This window comes from Rhodnius prolixus, unplaced genomic scaffold, assembly GCF_049639745.1.
Source record: "Rhodnius prolixus isolate KJV_2025 unplaced genomic scaffold, Rpr scaffold_8, whole genome shotgun sequence".
Taxonomy (NCBI): domain Eukaryota; kingdom Metazoa; phylum Arthropoda; class Insecta; order Hemiptera; family Reduviidae; genus Rhodnius; species Rhodnius prolixus.
In genome coordinates, this window is record NW_027411593.1 from 28,061,997 (window position 1) to 28,088,522 (window position 26,526).

At 33.6% G+C, this 26,526-nt stretch overlaps 1 protein-coding gene across 2 annotated transcripts in view; it reads right to left on the reverse strand.

Annotated features, from left to right (window-relative positions):
- Window positions 1–26,526, reverse strand: part of LOC141451094 (zwei Ig domain protein zig-8-like) — a 686,638-nt gene that overhangs the window by 159,852 nt on the left and 500,260 nt on the right. For both annotated transcript variants that reach the window (XM_074122167.1, XM_074122166.1), the window contains exon 4: window positions 23,282–23,492. In XM_074122167.1, the coding sequence (XP_073978268.1) occupies window positions 23,282–23,492 (211 nt within the window). The remainder of the gene's footprint in view (window positions 1–23,281; window positions 23,493–26,526) is intronic.

Below are 26,526 nucleotides of genomic sequence, written 5' to 3' on the forward strand. Positions count from 1 at the left end.
TGTGTAAGTCCCAATGTTTTGCCTCTTATAATTGACTTCACGGTTCAACAATTAATATATTCCGACCACATGCCAATTTCTTTTCGCCTTTTTGACAGAAGTTTGGAAAATGATGCTGAAGTTCTACCTCTCCTCCCAAAATTAGCTTGGACCGCCATTGACCGAAAAAAATTTAAAAATAAACTGGAATGTGTGGTATCTAACTCATTATTTAATTTATTTGACCCGAATTTAACAGCGAATGCTTTAATAGGTTGTATAAGGGAAGCTGCTCATAGCAAAAACTGGGCAATAGGTCAAAATGTTAGGAAGATTGTATTTGGTAAGAAATGGTTTGATGGAGAATGTTATAAAATGAGGAAACTCTCTTTTAGTTTGCTGAATTTGTTTCGTAAGACCAGTTCTAAAATAGTTAGAGATAAGTATTTGCAAGTAAATACTAAGTATAAGGCCCTTTGTGAACAAAAAAGAAGTGAGTTTTATAACAATATGGGCGACAAATTTAAATCATGTCGTGATGGTAAGACATTCTGGGAACTCGTAAATAAATGTAAGAATAAAAATTTCATGGGTAGTAGTACAATTAGTCCATTGGAGTGGAAAAATTATTTTAGGGATTTATATAACCCTATTGTAAGTTCTGATCCAGTCCTCTGGGCTGAACCCTATATTGCCGATGTTGTGTTTGATCGTTCTTTTACACTGCAGGAATTGCTGCTTGTAGTGGGTAGTGTAAAGGATAACAAGGCTCCGGGACTTGATAGGGTACCCTACGAATTTTACAAAAATGCATCACTAAATTTTCAAGAATGTCTGGTGGATTTTTATAATTATTTATTTAGCGTGGGAGTTGTACCGGAAAGTTTTTTAAATTCAATAGTGTTCCCTTTGCATAAAAAGGGCAATCCCAGCACTCCAAATAATTATAGAGGGATCACTTTTATGGATTGTATATCCAAACTGTACGCTTCTTTACTATTGAACAGGTTGACTGAATGGGCTGATAAACGAAACGTCTGGAGTGGGTATCATCAGGCAGGCTTTAGGAAATTTCATTCGACCATTGACCATCTATTCTCTCTGACCAGCATTATTCATCTAAAATGGATGAAGCCCAAGACTAAAGTTTATGCTTTTTTTGTTGATTTTCAATCAGCATTTGATTGCATTGACCGTAATGCATTGTTTTATAAACTAAGTAATTTGGGTCTTAGTACAAAGTGTCTAAAAGCTGTCAAAAGCTTGTACAGTGGTACTAAAGCAAGAGTTTGGTGTAATGAAGGTCTAACAGATGAATTTAGGACAGAGTCGGGTGTAAAACAAGGTTGTGCGTTAAGCCCTCTTCTTTTTTCATTATTTCTGCATGATCTACCAGCACGAGTAGAGGGGGGACTGATGATAGGTGGTACAAGAGTAAATATGCTCCTATATGCAGATGACATTGTTTTGTTGAGTGATCAGCCAAGCCTTCTACAAGAAATGATTGATAAATTGTATAATTATTCTGAAATTTGGAATTTAAAAGTCAATTTATCCAAATCCAAAATTATGATTTTTAAAAAAGGGGGTGGTAGAAACAAGGCTAATGAGAGATGGATGTATGGTTGCGAACAAATTGAAGTAATTAAGCAGTATAAGTACCTGGGTGTGAGCCTGACCCCTAACTTGAATTTCAAACCGCATATTAAGGAGAAATTGGTTATAGGAAAACGTAGTTTAGGAAGTATATGGAATAACTTCATTTCAAATAATTCTATTGATCTTACGGTGAAATATAAAATCTTTGATGCAGTTTTGCGATCTATTGCTTGTTACGGTAGTCAAATGTGGGGTTCTGTCGCCTTCGAGGATTTGGAAAAACTTCAGAAATACTTCATCAAAAAAATGTTTTGTCTTCCGATTAATACCCCTAATTATGCCATTTATTTGGAAACCGGTAAATGTTCACTGTTCACCTACACATTGAGTACACACTTCTCATATATTCTTAAGATTTTTGCTGAGCATCCAGATAGTAGATTAACTCACATGTTGGCGAAGGAGGTTGTTAGAAAGCAATGTTTCTGGTTTCAAGATTGGGTTCATTTGTCTGAGTTACATGATGCTGAACTAGAACGAGCGTATAGTCCTAAGTGGAAGCAGCAAATGATAACCATTATTGATAAGATAAAATCAGCTGAGAGGTCTGAATTTGAATTTCTTGCTAGAAATGCCAGTTTTCATGAACTATATAAATGCCTAAATTATGACCTAAATTACATGGAACTGAATATTGATCACTTTTCTAAACAAATAATATTTAAAGTGCGAACGGAAGGCCTAAATTTAAATTATAAACCCTGGATCACTCGCAATTATTTGTGTTCAATGTGCAACCTCAGGTCTATTGAATCTACTTTTCATTTCTTGGCTGAATGCCCCATTATGAGAGAGTTCAGGATCCGATATTTTAATAAGCGCGTGCTTAATAAAGAAGAAGTTCTGTGCTTACTAAATGGTAGTAATTGGCGAGCTCTGATTAATTTTGTAAAATGTGCGATGCGTTATAGGAGGTATTTAGTTAATGAATTTAACTATTAATTTATATATTGTATATAGTTCTCCTACTTTAATTATTATTACCAAATACTACAGTAACACTTAAAACTAGTATTCTTATGTAAATATAGTTTTCTTTTCCTCACTTTTCTTTTCATTAAATATGTATTTATCATTAAGTTAATAATTTTTGTTTCAAATGAGACTCTGACAGACGGTAATGTACCATGTCATTGATGTTTATAAAAAGAATATGTATATTTTGTTTTCCCTATTCAAATAAAACATTATTATTATTATTATTATTAGTCATTGTTGCTAAACTCTGATGACCATCAATTTTTTGCCCATTTTTGGTTGGAGGTTTTATTTATATAACCGTCACTTCCATGCTATATTTGAACATTAAACCTCTGTTTAAAAAACACTTAAAAACATCAATAAACTAAAAAAAAAAACAAAAACTAACGAACATTAAACGGAACGACCAATCCACAAATTACAATGAAAATATAACACATGTTATGTAATGAGAACATGCGTTAGCACTTGTGAAAATCATTATCTCCAAAATTTCAGTTCATTTCTATTCATGGAATAATAATAGAGGGTCTTTTCTTGAGTAAATGTGGAAGCTGTCCATAATGGTATTTTTGGATTAATGCGAGTGGTTAATATGAAGCCATGTACCATGGATATTTGCATATCCATTAGGCCATTCCAGTCATTTTTGGAAATTTTCATATAAAGAGAAGAATACATGAATGGATTCCCATTTCCAGTTTACCTTGTGATAAACATTCTCTTGTTTAATGAATTACTTTTACAATAGCTACTCACAGAAAATGGTGATTACAAATCAATATCGTCGAAATAAATAATAACTTTTTTCTGCAACCATGTAGGAATGTTCTCATTACTCAATTAAAATCAGCTGTGTAATGCCCAACTTTCCGCACTAGTGGGGAAAAATTCCCATTAGTATCACTTTCCTCACTAGTAAGTGAAAAAACTTTATTGTGCTTCCTTGATATAAGAAGTTTTGTTATTAAATATTTTCTGTAAAACTTTAATAAGCTTATTTAACGTAACTAAATAATTAAAAAACGAATATTAAAAAAATAAAATAAAAATTGAAAGGAATATAGAAATAAAAATAATATTTTAATAAATAATTAGATAGTTTTCATTATAACAGTTAAAAAGGTTATAGCGTTACCTTATAGAAATTTAAAATGGATTCTAGTGATTCCAGTTTAATTAATAACCCTAATGGTTGCAGAAAAAATATAATATTTAACTCGAGTGTAAAGTATTTTCCTCACACTCGGCAATTTGCACTTGCACGAGCGAGCGAAGCTCGCTCGTGCGTGGAAACCCTGCCTCGTGTGAGGAAAAGTACTACTTTCCACACTTGTTAAATAAATAACTATTTTCTGCAACCATGTAGGGAAGTTCTCATTACTCAATTAAAATCAGCTGTGTAATGCCCAACTTTCCGCACTAGTGGGGAAAAATTCCCATTAGTGTCACTTTCCTCACTAGTAAGTGAAAAAACTTTATTGTGCTTCCTTGATATAAGAAGTTTTGTTATTAAATATTTTCTGTAAAACTTTAATAAGCTTATTTAACGTAACTAAATAATTAAAAAACGAATATTAAAAAATAAAATAAAAATTAAAAGGAATATAGAAATAAAAATAATACTTTAATAAATGATTAGATATTTTTAATTATAACAGTTAAAAAGGTTATAGTGTTACCTTATAGAAATTTAAAATGGATTCTAGTGATGCCTGTTTAGAAAACACTCCTCCATCAATAAAAGAAACAGCAGAAAATGTAATAAGTAATGTAAATACGTAAGTAATGTAAATAATTGTAATATAACAATAAATGTTTATAATAAATAAATTACTTTTTGTAGACTGTAAAAATGAAATTTTTAATTTTTTTAGTTAATAAATCTAATGGTTGCAGAAAAAATATAATATTTAACTCGAGTGTCAAGTATTTTCCTCACGCGAGGCAGGGTTTGCACGCACGAGCATCGCTTCGCTCGCTCGTGCGTGCAAACCCTGCCTCGCGTGAGGAAAAGTACTACTTTCCACACTTGTTAAATAAATAACTATTAATTGCACTGAGTTCACTATATTTTTTATTTCTTAAAAATATAATTTACAATATATTCATATGGAATGCATTACGTATTACGATCATACCAGATTGACTTTAAACATCATTTAAAGGAGTCCCCCATGTCAGAAAAATAGTTCTTGGTTGGTATGAAACATCTCCAAAACTTAATATTACAGAAAGTAGGATCTGTATGTTTCGATTGTGTTTCTCCCAAAGATTCCGAACTGTACTTCAGTTAACTTCCTTATTTACCGTTTCATGTAGAGATGGAACATATTTAAGTCTTGTAATAAGAAAAATTGTGTGTTGCTAAAATTCTGACGATGAAGGGAAAACTTCTAGCCGATAATTTGATTAATTATATTTTCACTTTATATTTTCCTAAAATCCTTTTGATTACAAGAGGATGATCAATAACTTCTATTTAATGTAAGAAAATGAGAAACAGAAAGCAATTCTTCTCCAACGACCCAACACCAAAAGAGCAACTCCGCGTAAAGGAGCACAGATTTGACTACGTCGCTGAGTTTGTTTACCTGTAATATCTTTTGACGGCAGAGGGTCTGCGACATCTAATAAATTCTAAAAAAATATTAATACAGTCGAACCTCTCAATGACGGGCACTGGCGGGGGAAAGCAAAGTGGCCGCTGTTTGGAGGTGGTCGTTAGAAGGAGGTAGACAAGTTTCATAATTAAAAAATATGGGTTTTTTCCAAACATCTATTTAAAAATTGTCTATTATTAATAGATTTAAAAACGTACATAATAGCATAATTATTATTTAGCTATACGATATGCACCTAATTTTTCTTAATGATCCGAAAAATTTATCAAAAAACTACATATTATTTTCTTATTTAATAATTTTTATAATAATCATCACATTTATTCATAACAATAATAATTTATGGTAAAATTATCATCATACTATCATCTATTATTAGAAAAATAGAACAAACCTTTCGGCAAGTTGACGATGGCTTGATTTGGTTTTTGCAAAATCTTCCAACACATTTATTTTCTCTTCTAAGAGTTAACCACTTTCGTTTGAGAGAAATATCGGAAAAAATAATATTGTTCGTCCAAAGTTATATTGAAAAATGATTAAAATGGTACAAGATGTATGGAGCTTACGAGGGTCGTTTGAAAAGTCCGTGCAAAGTCAGAGATATAGCACCACTGGCGCGTATCGAGGTTATGTTTAGTTAGTAGCATCTCTTGGAAGAACACACACCAAGTTTCAGCCAGATCGGTCTATTTCTTTGTGTTTTTGCATTCGTTTGAATCGAGGAAGTCGAGTGATTTTTCAAAAAATGGACGAAAAAGAATTTCGTGTGTTGATTAAACACTACTTTATGAAAGGCAAAACGCCTCAGGAGGCTAAAGAGAAGCTTGATAAACATTATGGTGACTCTCCACCTTCGATTAGAACAGTTTATAAGTGGTTTGAAAATTTTCGGAGTGGCCATATGGGCACAAGTGACGCTGAACGTTCTGGACGCCCTGTTGAGGTTACTACTCCAGAAATCATTGATAAAATCCATGATATGGTGATGGATGACAGAAGAGTGAAGGTGCGTGAGATTGCTAGTGCTGTGGGCATCTCGAATGAACGGGTACATAATATTTTGCATCAACATTTGGACATGACAAAGCTATCCGCAAGATGGGTGCCGCGATTGCTCACGCTTGACCAAAAACGAAATCGTGTGAAGTGTTGCAAGGACGGTTTGCAGCTGTTCCAGAAGAATCCGCAGGACTTTAAGCGTCGTTTCGTCACTGTGGGTGAAACATGGATACATCACTACACTCCTGAGACCAAAGAACTATCTAAACAATGGGTTACCAAGGGGGAATCTGCGCCAAAAAAGGCGAAGACCGTTCCTTCGGCCGGCGACTGTCTTTTGGGATTCGCAAGGAATAATCCCCATCGACTATCTGGAAAAGGGTAAAACTATTACAGGTGCATATTATTCATCGTTATTGGACCGTTTGAAAACCGAGCTGCAAGAAAAACGCCCACGATTAGCCCACAAAAACGTCCTTTTCCATCACGACAACGCACCAGCTCACACCTCAGCAGTTGTGGTCGCAAAATTAATGGAAATAGGGTTCCAACTCGTTTCACATCCCCCCTATTCTCCAGACTTGGCTCCCTCGGACTACTATCTGTTCCCCAATATGAAGAAATGGCTGGCGGGAAAAAGATTTTATTCAAACGAGGAGGTGATTGCAGAAACGAATGGCTATTTTTCAGACTTGGACAAATCCTATTATTCGGAAGGGATCAACAATAGAGCAGCGTTGGACGAAGTGTTATAAGCCTAAAAGGAGACTATGTTGAAAAATAAAAAAGGTTTACCCAAAAAAATTAAGTAGTTTTTATTTTTGCACGGACTTTTTAAACGACCCTCGTATATAGGAAACTTTAGGAAAACCAGAAAAAAACAAAAACTTGAGAGGGGATAATTATTTTTAATCACCGCGTCAAACAAACTTTTAATAATAAGGTGGTCGTTGGTGGGAGGTGAAACATTTTATCCGTTCCCAAAAATCGATGTCCCGCGGACGCTATGTAGAGTGTCCGTTAGACGGAGGTTCTTTTATATAAAAAGTGTGTAGGGGTAAAACGGGGAAATCCAGAAATTGTCCGTAAATGGAGGTGGTCACTAGTGAGAGTGTCCTTTATAGGAGGCTCGGCTGTAATAAGTTAATGCAGTAATACTACTTATTGGAATATTAATGAAATGATGGGTACTTGCTGATTGTGTACCTTTTGTCGTTTGATCAACCCTTATACTTAATTTTTAAGGAGATAAATTTTTTTTTTCTTAAGGAGATAAATTCATTGGAATTACGTTGGATAAAATGCACTGAATTTTAAGAGGACTACGTTTAAATATACTTTTAAACTAATAAACACAATTTTTACTGACAGGCCGAAAAATATTGACCGCAGTCTCGTAACAAGTCATTAATATATTTATTTTATTCATTAAAAATATTAGTAATAAATCAAGCAGCTTACACTCTTTAATCTGAAAGTATTTCGTGTACCACGAAGACTGGTCAGTAAAAGGAGACTATAACAGTACCTGTACCTTTCTAGATGAAGGGATGATGTTAAAGAAGGGGGTCATCACATTGCCGGGCACTTTCCAAGGGTCGCAGCGCGCTGTAGTTAGAAGGTGGCACCCAATGATCTATTAAGAGCTAACATTTTCAAATGCCGCTAGATGCATACAACTTAAACTATGGCCAAATGTCAAATCCTTTAGCCTTGAGAAATTCCATTAGCCTTCCACTATACCACAACTTATATATATCTTGTCCGAACTAACTGCATGATGTTTATTTATTATTTTTGTACTTCATTATTTTCTGATAAATAAAATACGAGTACATAAAACCAAATAATTAGGTGTGGCTATTAAATAACGAGAATACACCCCTCTCCTATCCCTACAACGCTCCATGCGAATTTACCATTGTTCGAAACAGTGCTGGAAGTCTTTTTCTGTGAGCTCCTGCATGACGCGTACCGCTTTTTCTTTCACAGCTTCAACGGACTGAAATCGTGTTCACTTTTAATGCAGATTTCACTTTGGGGAACAGATAAAAGTCACATGGGGCCAGGTCAGGCGAATAAGGCGGTTGGCCTAAAACTTGGATGTTGTACTTGGCTAGAAACGTCTTGACTGACAATGCAGTGTGAGCTGGCGCGTTGTCTTGATGGAGAACCCATGACTGGTTCTTCCACAAATCGGGTCGTTTTTTTCTCTTACTCTTTCACGGAGTTAAGCAAGCACCTAACGGTAGTAATGTTGATTAATTATAATCGATATTTCCATCCGTTTTGAACGTGGAAGGGCGACCTGGGAGGTCATCATCTCCGACATCTTCTCGGCCATCTTGGAAACGCTTGAACCACACAAAAACTCGCGCGCTTGTTTAACATTCATTGCCATAAACTTCTTTTAATAAAAGATAAGTTTCACGTTATATTTGAGGTAGAGGTGAACCATTGAAATCCTCCGGGGTGCGCGTAGGCAATCGATAGATTGCAAAAAAAAAAATTAATCGATTTAATGCTCTTCTCTGGCAACAGTAATAATTGGAATGTTAACATCTCATGCAATCTCTTTTAAAACGAAAGTGATAGAGAAAAAAGTATGTAAGTAGGGAGATAAATAAAGGGTTTGCGGTAAGCTATGTTTCTTATCGTACTGATCACCCTTTAAACAAGTCGTTGGATCCAGTATTTGTAAGCAATTCTCGACCGCTTTTACGTCGTTATCGAACTATAAATTAGCTTCAGTCATTTATTTTCCGACAACGTTTTCCCTTATTTATTTTTCTTTACCGCCATCATTCTTTTTTTTAATCTAAAACGTTTGTCACGGTATTTAAGTGCAAGAAGTTTGGGAGGCGAGGCAGGAGTGTAAATGGATGGTGAATTTGCTCGTTAAATTTATATTGAGATAGAGTATAACTAGTTCCAAGAGGTTTGTCTTGTAAGAGTCCCTAACCAACACTTCTAGGAGGGTACAAATATTGATGCGACTAGTAAAGATAAATACTGGCAATGTATTATTGAAGTGAGGGCCGCTATCTTCTGCGACCGAGCCGATAGTTGCAAGCACTTGCACGCACGCACATTACAGCGCCTGCTCACTATATAACCCAAGTTACCAAGAGGACCCACTTCAAGCTGGGAGATATTGTCACAAACTCTATAGACAATTCCCGTCTTTCACTAGCATACAACTTGATAGGGTTTAATCTACTTCGCCATGATTTACTGGCATTCATTATTTATTCTTCATAAAACGTCAACTAATCTTTTTTAATTTTATAGGTCACGAGTGAAAGAGACAGAGATAATTCTCTTTTGTCCCTCTCCCAGCCACTAAAATGCAAAGCATAAGCTTAGCGAGAGCAAGCCTTTGATAGGTTAGGGCCTTTCTAAAGGAGCTAGAACGCATAATACCTTTGCGGAGAACATAAATTATTAATTTTAGGGTTGGCATCTTCTAAGACAGAAAGGGGTACTGTCCTATTACTTCCTCAAACTTACAGTGACATAATATAACAAGACCGAGCAGTAACTCGAATGATTGTTGATTTGTCTGTCGGATCATTGCAGATTTAAAAAAAAAAATGCGTCGCATGGGCCTGAAAAGGACCTGAGCAGGTCTTGACAAGAGAAGAGGTAACGATGCTGCATGTACTGGGTCCAGCGCGAACAACTGGAATAACTCCGTGTCGGCTCTTCGGAGAGCCTTTATATTTATTTCAGGAACTCTTCACCAGACTCTAGGGACAACTGATTGTTTTAGTGAGGACTAAAATGGACACTCCGGGAGTTGTGTTGTAATTTAATATTTATAAAGATGATGATAAAGGATACTTTAATCAATTTTTGTTGGCCCTAAAAAATGATTTTCAGAATTCTTTAATTTCCAAAAGGGACCAAGCTAGTTTTTATAAAGTGTGTAAGCAATTAGATGTTCCACTCACAAATAAACATTACGTAAATGACAACAACAAGCGGTACTTTATGTCCATTTTGATGAAAGTCGGGAGAGAATTATTGGGATTGAATTGCCCTATAGCTAGATCCGAACAAGAACCCAATTGTTCATTATGTAATCTTTCTGTCGTGGAAGATATCTACCATTTCATTGCTGAATGCCCTATTCTGCGAGAATTTATGTAGATGGGCTGCTTTTAATACGGAGAGGTTAGATTTTAATTGTTTTTTTGGCGTATTTAAATGGACAGAAATGGCAGAATTCATTTATTTTTACTGTAAATGCCATAAATTATAAGAAAACTTTAATTAATGAATTAAATTTTTAGGTATTCTAGGTTACGATTAGTGTTTATGTTCAATAAATAGAAGGCATTTTATTATTTTATAATAAGAGTTATATTTTTGTTTTGTTGAAAGTTATCTGTTCTTTTTTTGTTCGCTTTGTTGCAGGCTATAATTTATTTTGTTCATTAATTACTTTTAAAATATGTAAATGGTCAAATAGTTGGTTTTTAAGTTTTATCAGAGAATTCTAAAATGTTAAAACAACTCTGCAGACGGACAGTCCATACAGATGTTTGTAATATCAGATGTTTGTAAATATTTATTGATTACTATTTAAATAAACGCAATTATTATAATTATTATTATTGTTATTTTTTTTTTTTTGGCGCATCAACAGCTGAGGTTATTAGCGCCCGGAGCTTTTTCCAGTGCACTGCCGGCCTCCGGACAGTGTTCTCTCGTTACAGACAACACTGTCCATCACCGGACAGTGAGCTGTAAGAAGCTCCTAGGAAGAGAAAATCTAAGGGTCAGCTGCTGGATTCGAACCCGGGACCTCCTATTATTATTATTGTTATTATCATTATTATTATTATTATTGTTAAAATAGACACTCCGAGTTGCGGTAGCAAGCCAACCCTCGTAGAAAATAATCTGATCTATAATACATCATCATCATCATCCAATGGCGCTACAACTCGTTGCTGAGTCTTGGCCTTCTCAACCAGTTTCCGTCAGTCAGTCCTACTCTGTGCTGCCGCTCTCCAGTTGGCGATATTCAACATCGACCTAGCATCACCAGCAACACCGTCCGCCCAGCGCAGCTTCAGGCCTCCCAACTCTTCTAACTCCATGGAGGTGCTCATCCGTCACCTTCTTTGGGATGTCCTCGTCCCTCATTCCAACCACATGCCCAGCCTACTGAAGTCTAGCCAATTTCATGAATTTAACCACAACTATTTCTTTAAACATTACATACAGCTCCTGATTCGTCCGAGACCTCCATTACTGTTCCACGCGTACTGGGCCGAAAATTCGCCGCAATATTTTCCTTTTGAAGACTCTCATCTGTTTTAGATGTGGTCCAGGTTTCAGAGCTGTACGTCAAGACTGGGCCGGATCAGGGTCTTGTACAATCGCAGCTTCGTCTGCCTTGATATCAGGTGACTTCCCAGATGCTTCCGAAACCCAAAGTAGCCGCTATTAGCCGCTACAATCCTTCGTCTTATTTCAGCTGATAAGTCATTATCTTTGTTAACCTGGGAGCCTGGCAGGTAAACGAAATCGTTCACATTTTCGAATGTGTAGCAGCCAATTGTCACCTGACTTGTGGTTGGTGTACTCCGACCTGTTACCATGTACTTGGTCTTCTTTTCATTGAGGACGAGTCCCATCCTTCTAGCTGGGCCTTCCAAAGCTAGAAACGCTTCCTCTACGGCTCTGAATGACCTTCCTATTATATCAATGTTGTCGGCCTATGCCTATGCAAACAGTTGAACAGATTTGTTAAATCTAATACATTGCATTTTATTTATATTTTTTTATTTATTTAATTTACTTTTAATTTTAGAATATATTCCTGTTTTAATACGTTACTCGTACTAATGCGTACCAGCACATGTTCTTATTGAAGAAAAATAGCTTAAAGAAGAAGTACACATTTACGAGGTAGTAAAGAACCAAATTTGACGTGCTTAGGTCCTAACTACGCTTCCCACTTTGTACACAAATCTTGCGCATATAAATATCTCTCTCCATAAACGTTGTCGCTAATTCCAAACCTGGCTATCTTAGCAAAGGACCTGTTCTGGAATCTGAGAGCTTTACTTAAAGGAGCAAGCAGCAAAAGGAGACCTTACTTGAACTCAAACTATGCCCTCTTATTCTAATAACAAGAAGACGTGAGGCTTAAAGGTTGGTCCGCTTTTTGAATTCCTAAACTCCAGCAGAACTGGGTTTACTCTTTTGACTGTTTGTTTATAATGTTAGTACGACATCGTCATAGGCGGAGTAGATTGTATGCACAAAGAATGAGATATTTAATAACAGTCTGTATGACAACAGAGACGTCGTCAAAAGGAATTCTTGGCATACAAATGGGAAAACATATGGCATTATTAAATCTTTCATATTTAATAAAAATATTTCTCTCTGCAATATTTATTTGTATTTTACTAAGAAAACATACTGGGGAAAAAGGGAAAAGATGTGAAAATAAATTATAAAAACTCTAAAATCTTAAAATTATAATATGGACATTTAAATTTAATTTTACCACTTTTAATGGCGATTAATGTCTTTTCTCTAACACCTCGGTGATAAAAGAACTGTAATCGTACATCTATACGATCTATATCGACAGAAAATCTTTTGTATTTTAAATTTTCTCAAAAAAAAGTATCCTTGTAAATGTCCCCTGAGTGCGAAAAGTGGTTTTTACAAAATTTTCACACGCTCCAAAATTCTACTGCCAAGTTATAAGAAATTAGAAGGTCATAATAATGTTTCATGTATAAACTAGGCATAAATCAAGGCGCCACGGTAGCCGAGCGGGTTAAGAGGCGAGGCCTGCAAAGCTAATATGCATTGTGGTACTGGGTTCGATTCCCGGTCTTGGCCTTGGATTTTATTTAATGGTTAAATGAGAAGTAGTAAAGTACGTTTGCTATTCGCCTCCGTCCGAAACACAGTAAATGGTAGTTGGACGTTAAGCCCCGCCTGAAAAAATAGGCGATTACTTTACTTTATGGCATAAATCCTTGAAAAACATTTCCAGAATATCATATCTAATTCAAAACGTTTTCAACCAAAATGGACCAATTAATTTTTCAAAGAATAAATAATACTAAACTGAACCATGCTATCGCAATTTTGCATCTTATACTATTCATCAATATTCTAATGTCCACTGAGGCGGCGAATCTTTGCGTATCTATTGACTCCATCTATTCTGAACTTTAAACCTTAAATATATTTGCAAATTAATAAAATAACAATTTAATTAAGTTTTTTTTAAAGATATAACCACGGTCATTGTACTGTAATACCATTATTTCAGAATTAAATGAAGATTAATGAATTGTTAAAGTAAACAGGCCAACGTAACTAACAGACCATAAAGAATTAATACAAACAATATTTCTCATTTAATATTGGTAACATATTGAATGTTGGTTACCAGAACTAACATTCAAGACCTTAAAGGAAACATAGAATAATTCATGTTGTAAATTATTGATGAACTAGAGGTCCAAACAGAATTATACCAGCATACAGCCCACAACGGTTATAAAGGGGGATGGGAAGCCGAAGGAAACCAATTTTCACTGCCTCAACAATCGTATAGTTAGAAAAAGATTAACTATACAGAAACTTTATACAAAATAATGTATCTATTTCATTAGAAGGTAATCAATATTTCTGGCCATGTTTGATTAGTAAGGAAAATAATTCAATAATTTCCTTAAAAAATATAATATGGTAGGACATTTTTAATATAAATATAATTATTGGACAGATTTTTCTTTTTAAACAAGGTTAACCTTGCAAACTATACTGTAATTACACATCATATTTTTTTAGATAATACATCACTGAAACTGTACTAAAGTTGCAGAATTGCACTTTATTTGGTCTGCATTTCCTTTTGAAGTTACAAAATGTTTGTATATTTTCTTTAATAAATACGTTCAAGATTTCGGGAACAGCAGGAGTTAAATCTGTATATCTTTTAGTTAGATTTAATTTAGTTATGATTGGTAGGTTCCAGGTTAAAATAGTAAATCAGTTCAAATACTAAGAGAGTTTGATTAATCAAAGTGATTTTGTTTTATCTATTAGTGACAGTAAACTATTAATTACTGTTCATTATTTTTGGTGACTGAATCATAGTTTCAATAGGATGAAAAATTATTGCCAGTTTCAGTCATTATAAACTTTATAAACTAGAGACTAGGTCATCTTCAGGGCTAATTTACAATGTACTGTTTTACATCACTAGAGGGTTTGCTGTGTCTTCTGTCTTGTCTGTTCATGGATTGAATGTGACAGTCCTTAGGTCGAAAGCTCGGCATAATAAAGTTTATAATGACTGAAACTGGCAATAATTTTTCATCCTATTGTAAATTATTAATATTTTACGATTAAAGTAGCGAGTATTCGGTCAACATAAAAAACAGCAACTCCATCTTTACGCAAACATTTCGACAAAAATTTACTGTCTTCCTCAGAGAGTTGATGTTGTGAGTTGATTTGAGTTTCAGAAAAAAACATAAATGGCTAATGTAATACGAAAATATTATAATGGAGCATAGCGGAAGCTCTAAAGATGACCTAGACTCTAGGACAGGGATGGCGAACCTTTTTGAGACGTGGGTCAAATTTTGTTCATTTTTTTTTTTTAGTACTAGATCTTGGGTCACTAATGCCCATTTGCACAAGAGTTAAGTTTAAAAATTTTAAACTGAATATTTTCAAAACTAAACATCTTTAAAATTCAGTTGGCTTAACCGGTAAAACGGGGACGAAACAAGTGCTATGGAAGTCTCTTTTTACAAACATAACTGAACAAAACCTTACAAAAGTGAGTTTTATCTGAAGAAAAATCTAAATATGGTTACTTGCTTTGGGTTGTCGATTTTTTTAACAAACAAAATATGAGTAAAATTATACATTTTATTTGATATTTTGTAAACACTTTTGCTTTAATTCAAATACTACAAAAGCATTTGTCGTCATTTGCGATTTAAAACTGTAATGATCAAACTAAAGGTTATAGATAGCATTTAAATTGCTTTTGTGTCAATGCGTGATTGAAAAAATTACAGATAGATTATAAATTATCCTCGCAATTAGAAAATCTAAATCAACCCGCGTAAACAAACAAATGGTTGTGGGTCAGTGAAAAAGCTTGCGCGGGTCATAGGTTCGCCATCACTGCTCTAGGAAATGGACCAGTCGAAAGCTTGGCGAAAAATAAATCTTTCTTTCATTTTAATTTTAAAGACAGACTTACAGTTAATGGAAGTAAGGAGGTAGAAAAAGAATGGAAACCAAATGCCTTGCAAAATGATCAGCTGGAGGTAGAAATGGAGGCGTTCAGCAACGAGTTTCCTGAAGATCAGAATTAAAAATGAAAATATTTAAAAGCTATTGTGAACGCGAAAGTAATTCTTCTGGAATTAATAAACGTCCGGAGCTAACGTTGTTTTGGGCTGGCGGAAATGATGGCATACTGAAGGCTGGCAAAAGAAATTTTGAAATTATTAAGTAATGGGTAAGAAGGAAAAGGAGAAGATCCTGGCCAAAATAGAAATGGATGTACTAGTAGTAACAAGAGAATTTGGATTTTTCCATAAAACTTGCTGAAATTGCAAATTTGGAGAAAATTATACAAACTGTAAGTACTACTTTTCTGGATGAGATTATATTTCACCTTCTGAGATTATTTCGAAAATACGTAAAGTTCAGTTTCATAATCCATATAATATTAGGCAGATCCAGATTGTATTTTAAATATGGAGTTTGAAATATAATATAAAAAAAAAGAGAACCGATTAATTATATGTAAGATATTGTCGTGTGAGTCTACACACAAAATTTTTATTAACTGCAGAAGTAATGAATGAAATTTATTGGAAGCCTTTTTGGGATGGTTTTATTATTTTTTTAATTTGTCATGTGCGATATTACAGAGAGCTGTGCGTAGCGCCATTCCGCTCACGTATTCTCTTAATTACCACGGAGATGTGAACCTCAGCATTTGTCCAATCAACTCGGCCCACCCCCCCACCGCCACTTCGCAAAGAGAATCCAGACAGAGAGAACACTGCGGACTGACCTCTTTGCGCCAGGAACACTCAGTTACTACTTTTTCCATTTGCAATTACGTAGTTGGCATTTTGTTCAAACTTCTTTTCGCATATTAACTACATTTGCCTCTATTTTATTTAATTAATAAAATATTTCTCCTACTTTTACAAAATGGTTATAGAATGCTACAAAGAATAATTTATTAGATTTCACGCTGCATTTTTCTTTTTACCATTAAATATTCAAGCGTGGTGCGATAATTGAGATTGAATTGCACAATTAAAGTTAAAAGCTAGTGTCGAACTTCTAAATATTGTATTTCGCTATGGATCAGCTTGTTTCATAGGAGGCTATTCTTTGTCTCTGAAAAACAGACAAAAATTAATAGCTCTCTCGAAGAATTACTACCTCTGTTGAGTAGATGGCAGATCAGTTACCTAGACAACTATGGTTTGAGGGAACTGTCACTAATAAATGGGTTGTTACGACAAAAAGCAGGCTGAGAGCGAACCATGCGGTGTGCGGATCGTATCTTCACAGGATCAACAAAAGGCCCTCTCCTCTTTGAGTAGATTGCAATGAGGAGGAGGATTTCAAAACAAATAATAATGATATGTCCACGTTATGCGGTAGAAAGGAAACGAATGTTTGACGACTTATACAGGTATTTAGATGCACCATTTCGCTACGAAGACATAATATTCTCCACCAACATCTATGTGCTTGAATCTGTAGCAGAGCTAGCAAAAAAATATGAATGTATTTAAAAGTTATAGCCGGTTAGAATGAAGGGAAGAAAATGATTAGAGAAGGATTACGTGATTTTAATTTCGGTTAAGCTGTAAGGATGGCAGGATTATAGAGTACTGATCCATCCATTAGTTGTAAGTTTGTATGTAAATAGTTGTATATAGTAGAGGGATGAACGTGTGAAGCGAATGTACGAGTACTCTATACCCCAGAGACAAAACAGCAGTCAAAGCAGTGGAAACATCCTGAGTCACCACCACCAAATGAAAGCAAAGGCAGTACGTTCGGCCTGAAAGGTCATGGCCTCAGTTTTCTGGGATGCAAAAGGCGTTCTGCTGATAGATTATCTTCTTACTGGCCAAACAATTACGAGGCAATACTATGCAAACCTCCTAGACCAACTACAAGCAAAGATACGCGAAAAAAGGCCTGGTTTGGCAAGGAAAAAGTCATCTTTCATTAGGACAACGCCCGCCCGCACACAAGTGTAATTGCCATGGCAAAACTTCATGAACTGAGGTGCGAATTGTTGCCACATCCACCTTATTCACCTGATTTGGCACCATCAGACTTTCATCTCTTCCCCAAGCTGAAAATTTCCCTCGATGAACGGAGATTTCCTACAACGGAAGCACTGACAGTCGAATTGGAGAGGTATTTTGCAGGCCTGGAGGAATCTTATTTTCGAGATGTCATTGGAACATCGCTGGACCAAATGCATTAGTCTACAGGGAGACTATGTTGAAAAATAAAAGCAGTTCCGCCGAGGTAAGATACTTCTTTCTAGTACATTCCGAGAACTTTTCAAGCCACCATCGTATTTATAAGTAAGAATGGAGAGTGAGTGATATTCTAGTGATAAACACTTAGACGATGCTGATGGCGAAAGCCAATGCCAAAAAAAGGCAGAGAAAAGATACATTTAAGGTAGAAGTTTGAATTTATCACCAAAAAAAAAAAAATACTAAAAATTTGCAAAATAATTATGATTTGGAAAAATCGGGCTAAGCTTGGTGAAACCAGGGAGTTAGATTGGAACAGCTAAGCTCTCGACGAGAAGAGAGACGAACAGAGATAGTAAAATGGATGCTGAATATGCAACTTCTTTATCTGCTCAGCCCTCTCTTCTCCAGCGGAGAGATAACTCCTCTCAGTTACTTTCTAATAATATGAAACAGTAATTTTTTTTTGAAAGGTTCAATTTTCTTGTGTAATCTCTATCTTTGAATGAAACTGGACATTCCCTAACGGAAACGCTAGAACGCAATGAAAGTAAAGCGTAGAGCGAGAGAGAGAGCTACTTTCATTAAGTAAAGTAAACAAGTTGGAAGGTAACAACTGGGCGCACCAAACCCCACCTGATGCAAGATTTACAACACTTCACCATCTTGGTTGGTGTTAGGCAAAACAATCACTTTCAAGCTAGCTCTAATTAATTTATTATGAAGACCAAAACTAAGAATATTATCTGTTTTAGCAAAGTGCGGCGAAAAAGGAAAACTCAGCAAAACGTGGATTAGAAAAATGTTTATAAATGGAATACAAGAAACTGTTGAAACCTTAATATGTTAACCCATTCCCTGTTATTATTATTTTAATTTAAGGCGCGTCACCATCTGAGGTTACTGGTCAGTTTACTGTCTGCCTCTGGACAGGGTTCTCTCTTTGCAGTGAACACTGTCTATCACTGAACAGTGAGCTGTAAGAAGCTCCTAGGAAGAGAAAAATCTAAGGGACAGCACATCCAGATTCGAACCCGGGATCTCCGCGTGGGAATCCAATAAGCTCATCCCTTCCCTTAATATTATAAATATTTTTCTCCCCTCTTAAATGCATGTATAAAATATTTTTCAACCTAATGTTAACGTACATTGTGATTAATGGTTTAAAGATTGGAACAAGCTGCCTATTAAAGATGGGGAAAAATGAAAGAAAGATTGCAGATCTAAGGAATGGTTATGACAGGAGATAAATGATTTTTATAAAAATTTGGATAAACATTCATAGGACTCATTTGACTAATAAAGAAATTATTTCAAAAATTAAAATAGAAAAAAAAAACAAATGTATACGTAGACTTATTTATATGTATAAACTGTACACACATCATATACATATATGATTCCACAAATAGTCACATATCAATCACCATTCAAAAGAACACCAAGTTTATTAAAATTCGTCAGTTAGAAATTATGGAGTTGCAATGTGAGAATGACACGCAATGGTGCACAGAATTTTGTAATATAATGTCCAAATTTAGTTGGTAAGTTTTATTTGATTAAATTAAAAAATAAAAAATGTCTTTCTTTTGACCGTAACCATCAAATAATAGAAGAACGTTTTTCAAAGAGCTTTGACTGAGTAAACAGTCGATTTATTTTTTTATTTGCAATTAAATGGTTATAGACCCACGCTATTGTCACACTTTGAAAACCAATAATTAACTTGCAAATTCACCATCGTTGAATTTCCCTTTGTCAAAACCAAATAAGAACACAGGAAATAAACGAGTTTTATTCTCCGAACTTAAAATACGTTCAAAGTTATTATCTGGATATAAGAAACATTCACATCCTTTTATTGTGTATGGTTAAATTATTTTTTAATTTTCAGATTAAGAAAAAGTTAAAATATTTTGTAAGAATTACAACTTTTTAATGCAATTGTTTAGTCAAAGTAATTGGGCTTCACATAACAGCTTTGATTAAAATTACTCAAATTATGTGAACCAGAAGCAATAAATTAAATTGAAATAAACGAATAAATTAATTAATAACTTTTTTTAAAAAAAAATCGCCACTTGTGTACAAAATGGGTGTACAACTATATTATAAAGTATGGTCACTCAAAATGGAGTAGTTGAAAGTTTTAGAGATGGTAATATACTAAATATTCCTTCCAAACTAATTAGGGTATAGCTGGGCTCAAAACAAGTAAGAGGAACTAGGGCTTGTGGACGATCTCTTTGCTGGTTGGCCACACCATAGCTGACTATCTAACTCATAAATATGGAAATTACAAATTATCAAATTTATTGTTAACATCCACCCCTCAATAGAGAAGAGTTAAACAAGATAACCGCACTTCTTGTACTAATTCTCCCATTTAGTAATGTAGAAGTTGGTATTTTCCTAACAGTTGCTATAGTTTTCAACATTTAGTTCAGTAATGTTATCAAAATATTCCGAAATAATAGTCTTAGAAAAGAAGTAGATTAAAAAATAGCCCTTAAAAAAAGTAAAATCCAATTTTATGGCGCCTGTGCGAATTTTATTTTTTATTTAGTCCCACGCAGGTGAAAAGACGAGCACTATCATTTGGTATAGAACTAGTTTGTGATTAAACAAAGCTGAATAACGTTAGACCATTTTTAAGTCATTTAATCTTGAAATTATGATGAGATTCTTCTTTGCAAATATCAACTTTGGCAAATTGTTCTCTTGCACAAACTGGAATTGTTTTTACAGCGATCCAAGAATGGATCACTCGGATTCTGCCTCTAAAAATCCACTGCATCAATCACGTTACCACATTCCTTTATTTTTTAGAAAGAGAATTTTATTTTTTCCTCCATAGTTTTGGCTTGTGTTCATCCACCTGACGGCTGACGGAAGCGTAAGTTCACGAGGCACATTCCTCATGATTTCTTACGATTCAAAGTCTTTAGGATTATCAAAGTATTTATGATATAGGAAGAATTATCCCGAACAGCCAGATCAACTTTCGCTCATTCAATGATGCTACCAAAGTCCTCAATATAACCCCTTCAAAAACATCAGTAAAGAGAGTAAAATTTGTGTTTTTTCCAAGTAAATACTCCACAAATAATCGAAATACTTCGTAATTAATTAGAATAAGCTCCCTATGTAAAAATATACATATGCTTACGAGCACAGTAATACAATCTATCCATTAAAAATAAAAATTCACAAATAAAACAAAATACTAAGTACAATACTGTAATAGGAAAAAAAAAACTTTAGCATTAAAAGCATCATCTCTGAATGACTGCGTTAAAATAATTATACAATGCACTTTTAAAATAACCATTACACAAGTATGTAGTTATATAATAAAGTGAAAACCATAATATTCATACCAAAATAATTATAAATAAATTAATAGAAGTAAACATATGATTTGGAGAGGATTGATTAGTGGAATTAATAATTGAAAAATTAATTTTTAATGCAATTATTCTAGTTTTTTTATGAATTAATGACGGATGTAGAGAGTTTAATATATTGTAGTAATAAGGAGGAACCAAATATTAATATCAAAATTATAATAAATATAAATAAATAAATAAAACTATGATTAGAATGCGCCTTATTTAAATGATTGAATTAAATAATAAAAGCATTTTTGACGTTTAGAATTAAATTGTATAAAACAACTATCGTTATTTTATGGATTAATGATGAGGTAAAGAGTTGAAAATAAAGAGGATGGTACAGCAAATGGAAGAAACTGATCTGACTAGAGAAATATAGAATTTAGTCCCAGATCAATTGATCTCATGTTCTTCAACCTAATTGGTCATACTCTGCAACAGATCAAATACATTTTCTAAGAGATTTTTGAAGAGCAGAAAAGAAAATGCCAAGGAAATATTACCTTCTGTACTTTACAATAAATCAACCAATAAATAGAGTAGTGAGGTGTATGTTCATCTCTTTTCATATTTAAAATAAAACGAGCACAACAAATCAAAGTTATTGGCGATTTCTAAATTCATCTTTGCAATTAAAACTTAATACAACAACAGAAATCAAGATGCTGTAATATAAGAAATGTGATCAACTATTGGTGAAACGGGCAGAATGTTTGAATTGTATTTCAGTTTTTGTTATTGTGTTGGAATTTACTAAACTAGAATAAGAAGCGAAAGAAAATAACATAGTTAAGAGAGAGATCAATATATGTTCTCCATATTAAAACTACTCAGACTATTAAATAATTATTGTAAATAACTTTATTAGTAATAAAACTACTGTTACAAAAACAAAATACTAGCCAACTGTTTGCCATGTTTACCATGAACAGGAGAGTTGAATGTTTATCAAAAAATTACTTTTACAAAAAATGTTTCTTTGAACAAAAGGTTATTGCTTTTAACAAGCCTACCTTTAGAATTTATAGCATTTTCCACCGAATGAATTTTTGTTAATGTTCATTTATTTTCTTTTAAGAGTAAAAATAAAAAAAAAACAATACACAATTTTGAGACAAAGTTCAGAAGTACTTAGAAGCGTTGCTTTTCTACTAAGAAAAAGACTTATAAAACAGGCATCATGTAAAAAAACTTTCACTTCAATTCTCCTTTTTAAGACAAGAAACTCTATTTTTATCACTCTTTTCAAAACTTGATAATGGACTTTTTTGTAGTCGCTTCTACAAGCGGGACACCTGCATTTATCTTACATGTTTTTTTATACGGAAATCAACTTTTAGCCCATAGATTACTTCTAATCTATCAGCATTAAAGTTAACGGAAAAACGATGAACTTAACAAACATGGAAAGGAATTATACGGAACTGAAATTACATAAAATGAAAAATGGACAAGAATAGAATTGACTTTATTTCTTCACAAAGCTTTGACAGAACTTTTCTGAAAGCAACTCCTTCAGAATGGCCTCATATCCTTCTTTTAGAATGCCTTAGTGAACTTCCTAATGTAATTGATTTAAGATTCTTTTGAAAATCTAATGTCAGCTCGAGAAGTATATTAAATATTTCCATTTACTTGTCATCAGTAGAACAGTGGTAAAATGGATAAAACCCTTCTACGTTCAAAAAATATTATATAATTAACCAATCCATCAATAAAGTAGAAAAAGTGAGTAAAATAAACTTAAATCTCTATTGATTTTTTGAATTGAACACCAACTGAGTTTTGAGTGTGGATCTTGAATTATTTGCACTTTTTTTTTTGTACATTTGTTATTTTATTTAGCATTGTTAGCAACTAAAATATATTATTTTTTATTATTACTAAAATATTATTTTTTTTTAATGTATCTTGTAATATACAAAAAATTAAGGGAAAACGAAATAAAAACTATTGTTGCGACCCTCGAATATTTGCTATGACCCTGAGAAAAATCTTTAAGTAAAAGTATTCATTCCACTGTTTTTTGGTAAATAAAGCTATTTTTAATTAACTAAATATGACTCATTATCAAGAAAATAATTTGAATTTTTCCATTACATACCAACAACAGTAAGATATACTGGATGGCCAACAGGAGGAGTGGTGCTTATCTGGCACTCGTATATACCAGAATCTTTTCTTTGAGGATATCTAATTCTTAAAGTCCAATCCTCGGTATGTGGTGAATGTATAGCCTCAAATCTTTGGTCTGATGTATATGTGTATCTGCCAACAGTCAACAGATGGATATCTCTATGGCGTACCCAAGATACCTGAAAGAGAGAACAGAATTTTAATTTTTTTAAAAGAATAATCAAGTAATGATTATTTGGGTCTTGGATACAAAAGATGAGTGAATTGAAACATAGTTCATGGATGAAACAAATGTAATTCAATTGCTGAAAAAAAATAAATAAAAGAAAAAACATTTGTATAACCATAATGGGAAGTATTCATCACCGTTAATACACTACTGATAAATTATCAATTACATATTTGTATTTAAAAAAAATAATTATAAAAAATATTCTTTATTAAATACAAATCATGTCTCTTCAATCATTGTTCGTTCAAAATCAGTAAAACACGATAGATGAAAAAGGTGTGAGAATCAACTTAATTGTTTCAACTAACATCTTCAGTGGGGTGAAATTAGATTAGTTTACATAATAACCGACCTTTGCAGCCTCTTTGCTAGAGTTAATCTAAATTATCCTAAATTATATACTGAAGGACATCATCGTTTCACAATAAAAAGCAAGGTTCTCGATTCACTCACCTTTTAAAATTTTCAAAAAAATTCTTATGCAATTGGAGAAACTACCCGATTTTATACAAGGCAGGTTGCCCTATGTTCGCTACCTTAAGGAAATATATTTTTTTATGTTAAATCAGAATATTTTTTTTTTGATTATGGACAATTTAAAAAAAAAGTTTAAAACCCTTAGGAAACAGTAAAAAAATAATCTGGCAGTAAAAGTTGTGCTTGTCTGATGTAAAATATTAAAGTTTGGAAGGATGGTATTTGGCGAAGTTAGGGCACAGGGCTTCCTAAGTTCGCCACTCAGTCGGAGAAAGAAAACCCAGGTTCCAGATCAAGAAATTTTCATTATTTCATAAGTATAATAATAACAATAATTCGTCTTTATTCAGAAATATAATACAAAATAAACGAAAAACAAAATACATTCTTGTAGACATACCTCACTGGTCCATGACCGTCGGAGGGTTATTTCATACTCTTCGAGGTGATTTACAGTGACTTGATTTACAACATATTGAATACATTTTCTAAACTAAGGTAAGATCTTACATTAATTTCGCCAATAATAATTACCCCGGAGGTACACAACACTATGTCACATTTTTAATTTTTTACAAGAGGGCAAATGAAAGATTTTTCGCGGTTTTTTCTTACTTATAAGCCCAGAGGAGTTATTTTGCTTAAATCTTTGGTGGATAATAAGTAACATAGATGTACAATAACAGATGGTTGTGTATAAAAAACAATAATTTTGTATTAGAAAGGTAAAAATAAATAATTTTGAAAAAATGGACATAGTGTTGTGTATTAAATAAATAAAAATGAACTTGGGTCTATTTTACGGTTCTTTAAGTCCCTAAAATATCTAAATAATACTAACATACAAATCTGTCGCAAGTTTGAATACTCTACAACAAAACCTACCTTGCAGAAACAGGTGTTCCTAACTTTGCCATCACAGTTGTCGCAGTGGCGAAGTTAGGAACACAAGTACAGTTCATTAATATCACCAAAATCCACCAAATCCCTACCAAAAATTCAATTATTGATAACACAATCGGAAAGTACATAAAATATACTTTTAAAATACATACCACACTATTAAAATATATTGCAGATTGCACAAAATAAAACGGATACTTTCCGAGGCAATAGATATAACCAAAAAACTACGTTCCACACAATATGGCTATTGTCTCCTTAAAAGCTATACTAGCGTCACTCTTGATTGTTATACAGAGTTTTGAGGTAGCAGACACCCAGTACCTGCGATCATCTTCCTAACAAATCTTTTATCTTGTTTAAAAATGTAGTTGGGGAACTTAGGGCAACCTACCTTATATGAGTTCCTCAATACTGAGGTTTTTCTCTACTAGTTCGAAAGGGCTTATCCTGGCTTAACTTACATCTATTTTGATTGTACATTACTTTTATTATACTTATGAAAGGCTCGCCAGTTACTATTTTTTCGTAAACTAGATAAACTGTGATACGCTTCGCTTTTCCCGGCAGCTGCCTAAATAAGATCAACATGATCAACGATTGATCTTCTTGCTGCAAAGCTACATGTTTCGGTGATGTGTAGAATATCTTTTCTAACCAATTCCTTATTAATTTACACAACATCTCCAAAGTGGATTCAGAACGCATATCGTTCTTTTGGTCCTTTCTTAATATAAATTTATACTTGTCTTCTTCAGGGATTCATCAATCTTGTTATGGTATTCATAATTTTCTCTTCGCCATACTTTAAGAGTTCCAAATTGACAACCCCAGTTCCAGGCATGGAAAGAATATCCCATTCTTCCTTTATATAAAATATATAAATGGGTGCTGTTTTATTATATGTGTCACGTTATATCTTTTTAAAGGTAAATATAAAAACCTCTTTCAAAGGAATTCCCTTCCAGTTCGTACAGTAATAACGACCAATATTTTTATCCATTCCTGCTTAAAAAGGTCGCAAAAGGTCAGAATTAATCGTGTTCATGTCTAATTGATTTTATTAGATAAAAAATTAAATAAAATGATAGATAAAATTCAAAGGAAAGCTAGCTTCAGTCATGGCTAATTTACTGAGAGGAATAACAGAGTAGAATATCTATACCAGAGGAGAAATATGGCGTAAGAAGTGGATGAAATGCACAATTCATCTAGAACATCCACAGGGGAAGAGTATTCTAGCACAAATATGAAGAAGTTCATCTAAGAAAAAGTGTCCCATCAAGTTATACGCTTTCATCTAAATCTCATCTGTGAATTCATTCTCTGCCGCTTTGTTTTCCCTTCATTTCCAGCTTCCTTAAGATTATTGTCCATACAGAAAAATAGAATAAACCTATTCGACCATTTTTTTTATAAACAAACAATATATTATTATGAAAAGTTAGCTCAAATTTCCTTATGGATGGCAGTTACTCTAAATATCTTAATTTATTTTTATTTATTTTATTTATTTACATTTACCTCTGTTCTAGTCAACAAGACATACAGAGGGGGTTGGCCTATTAATTAAACAATTCATAGAATAACAAAGAACAAAA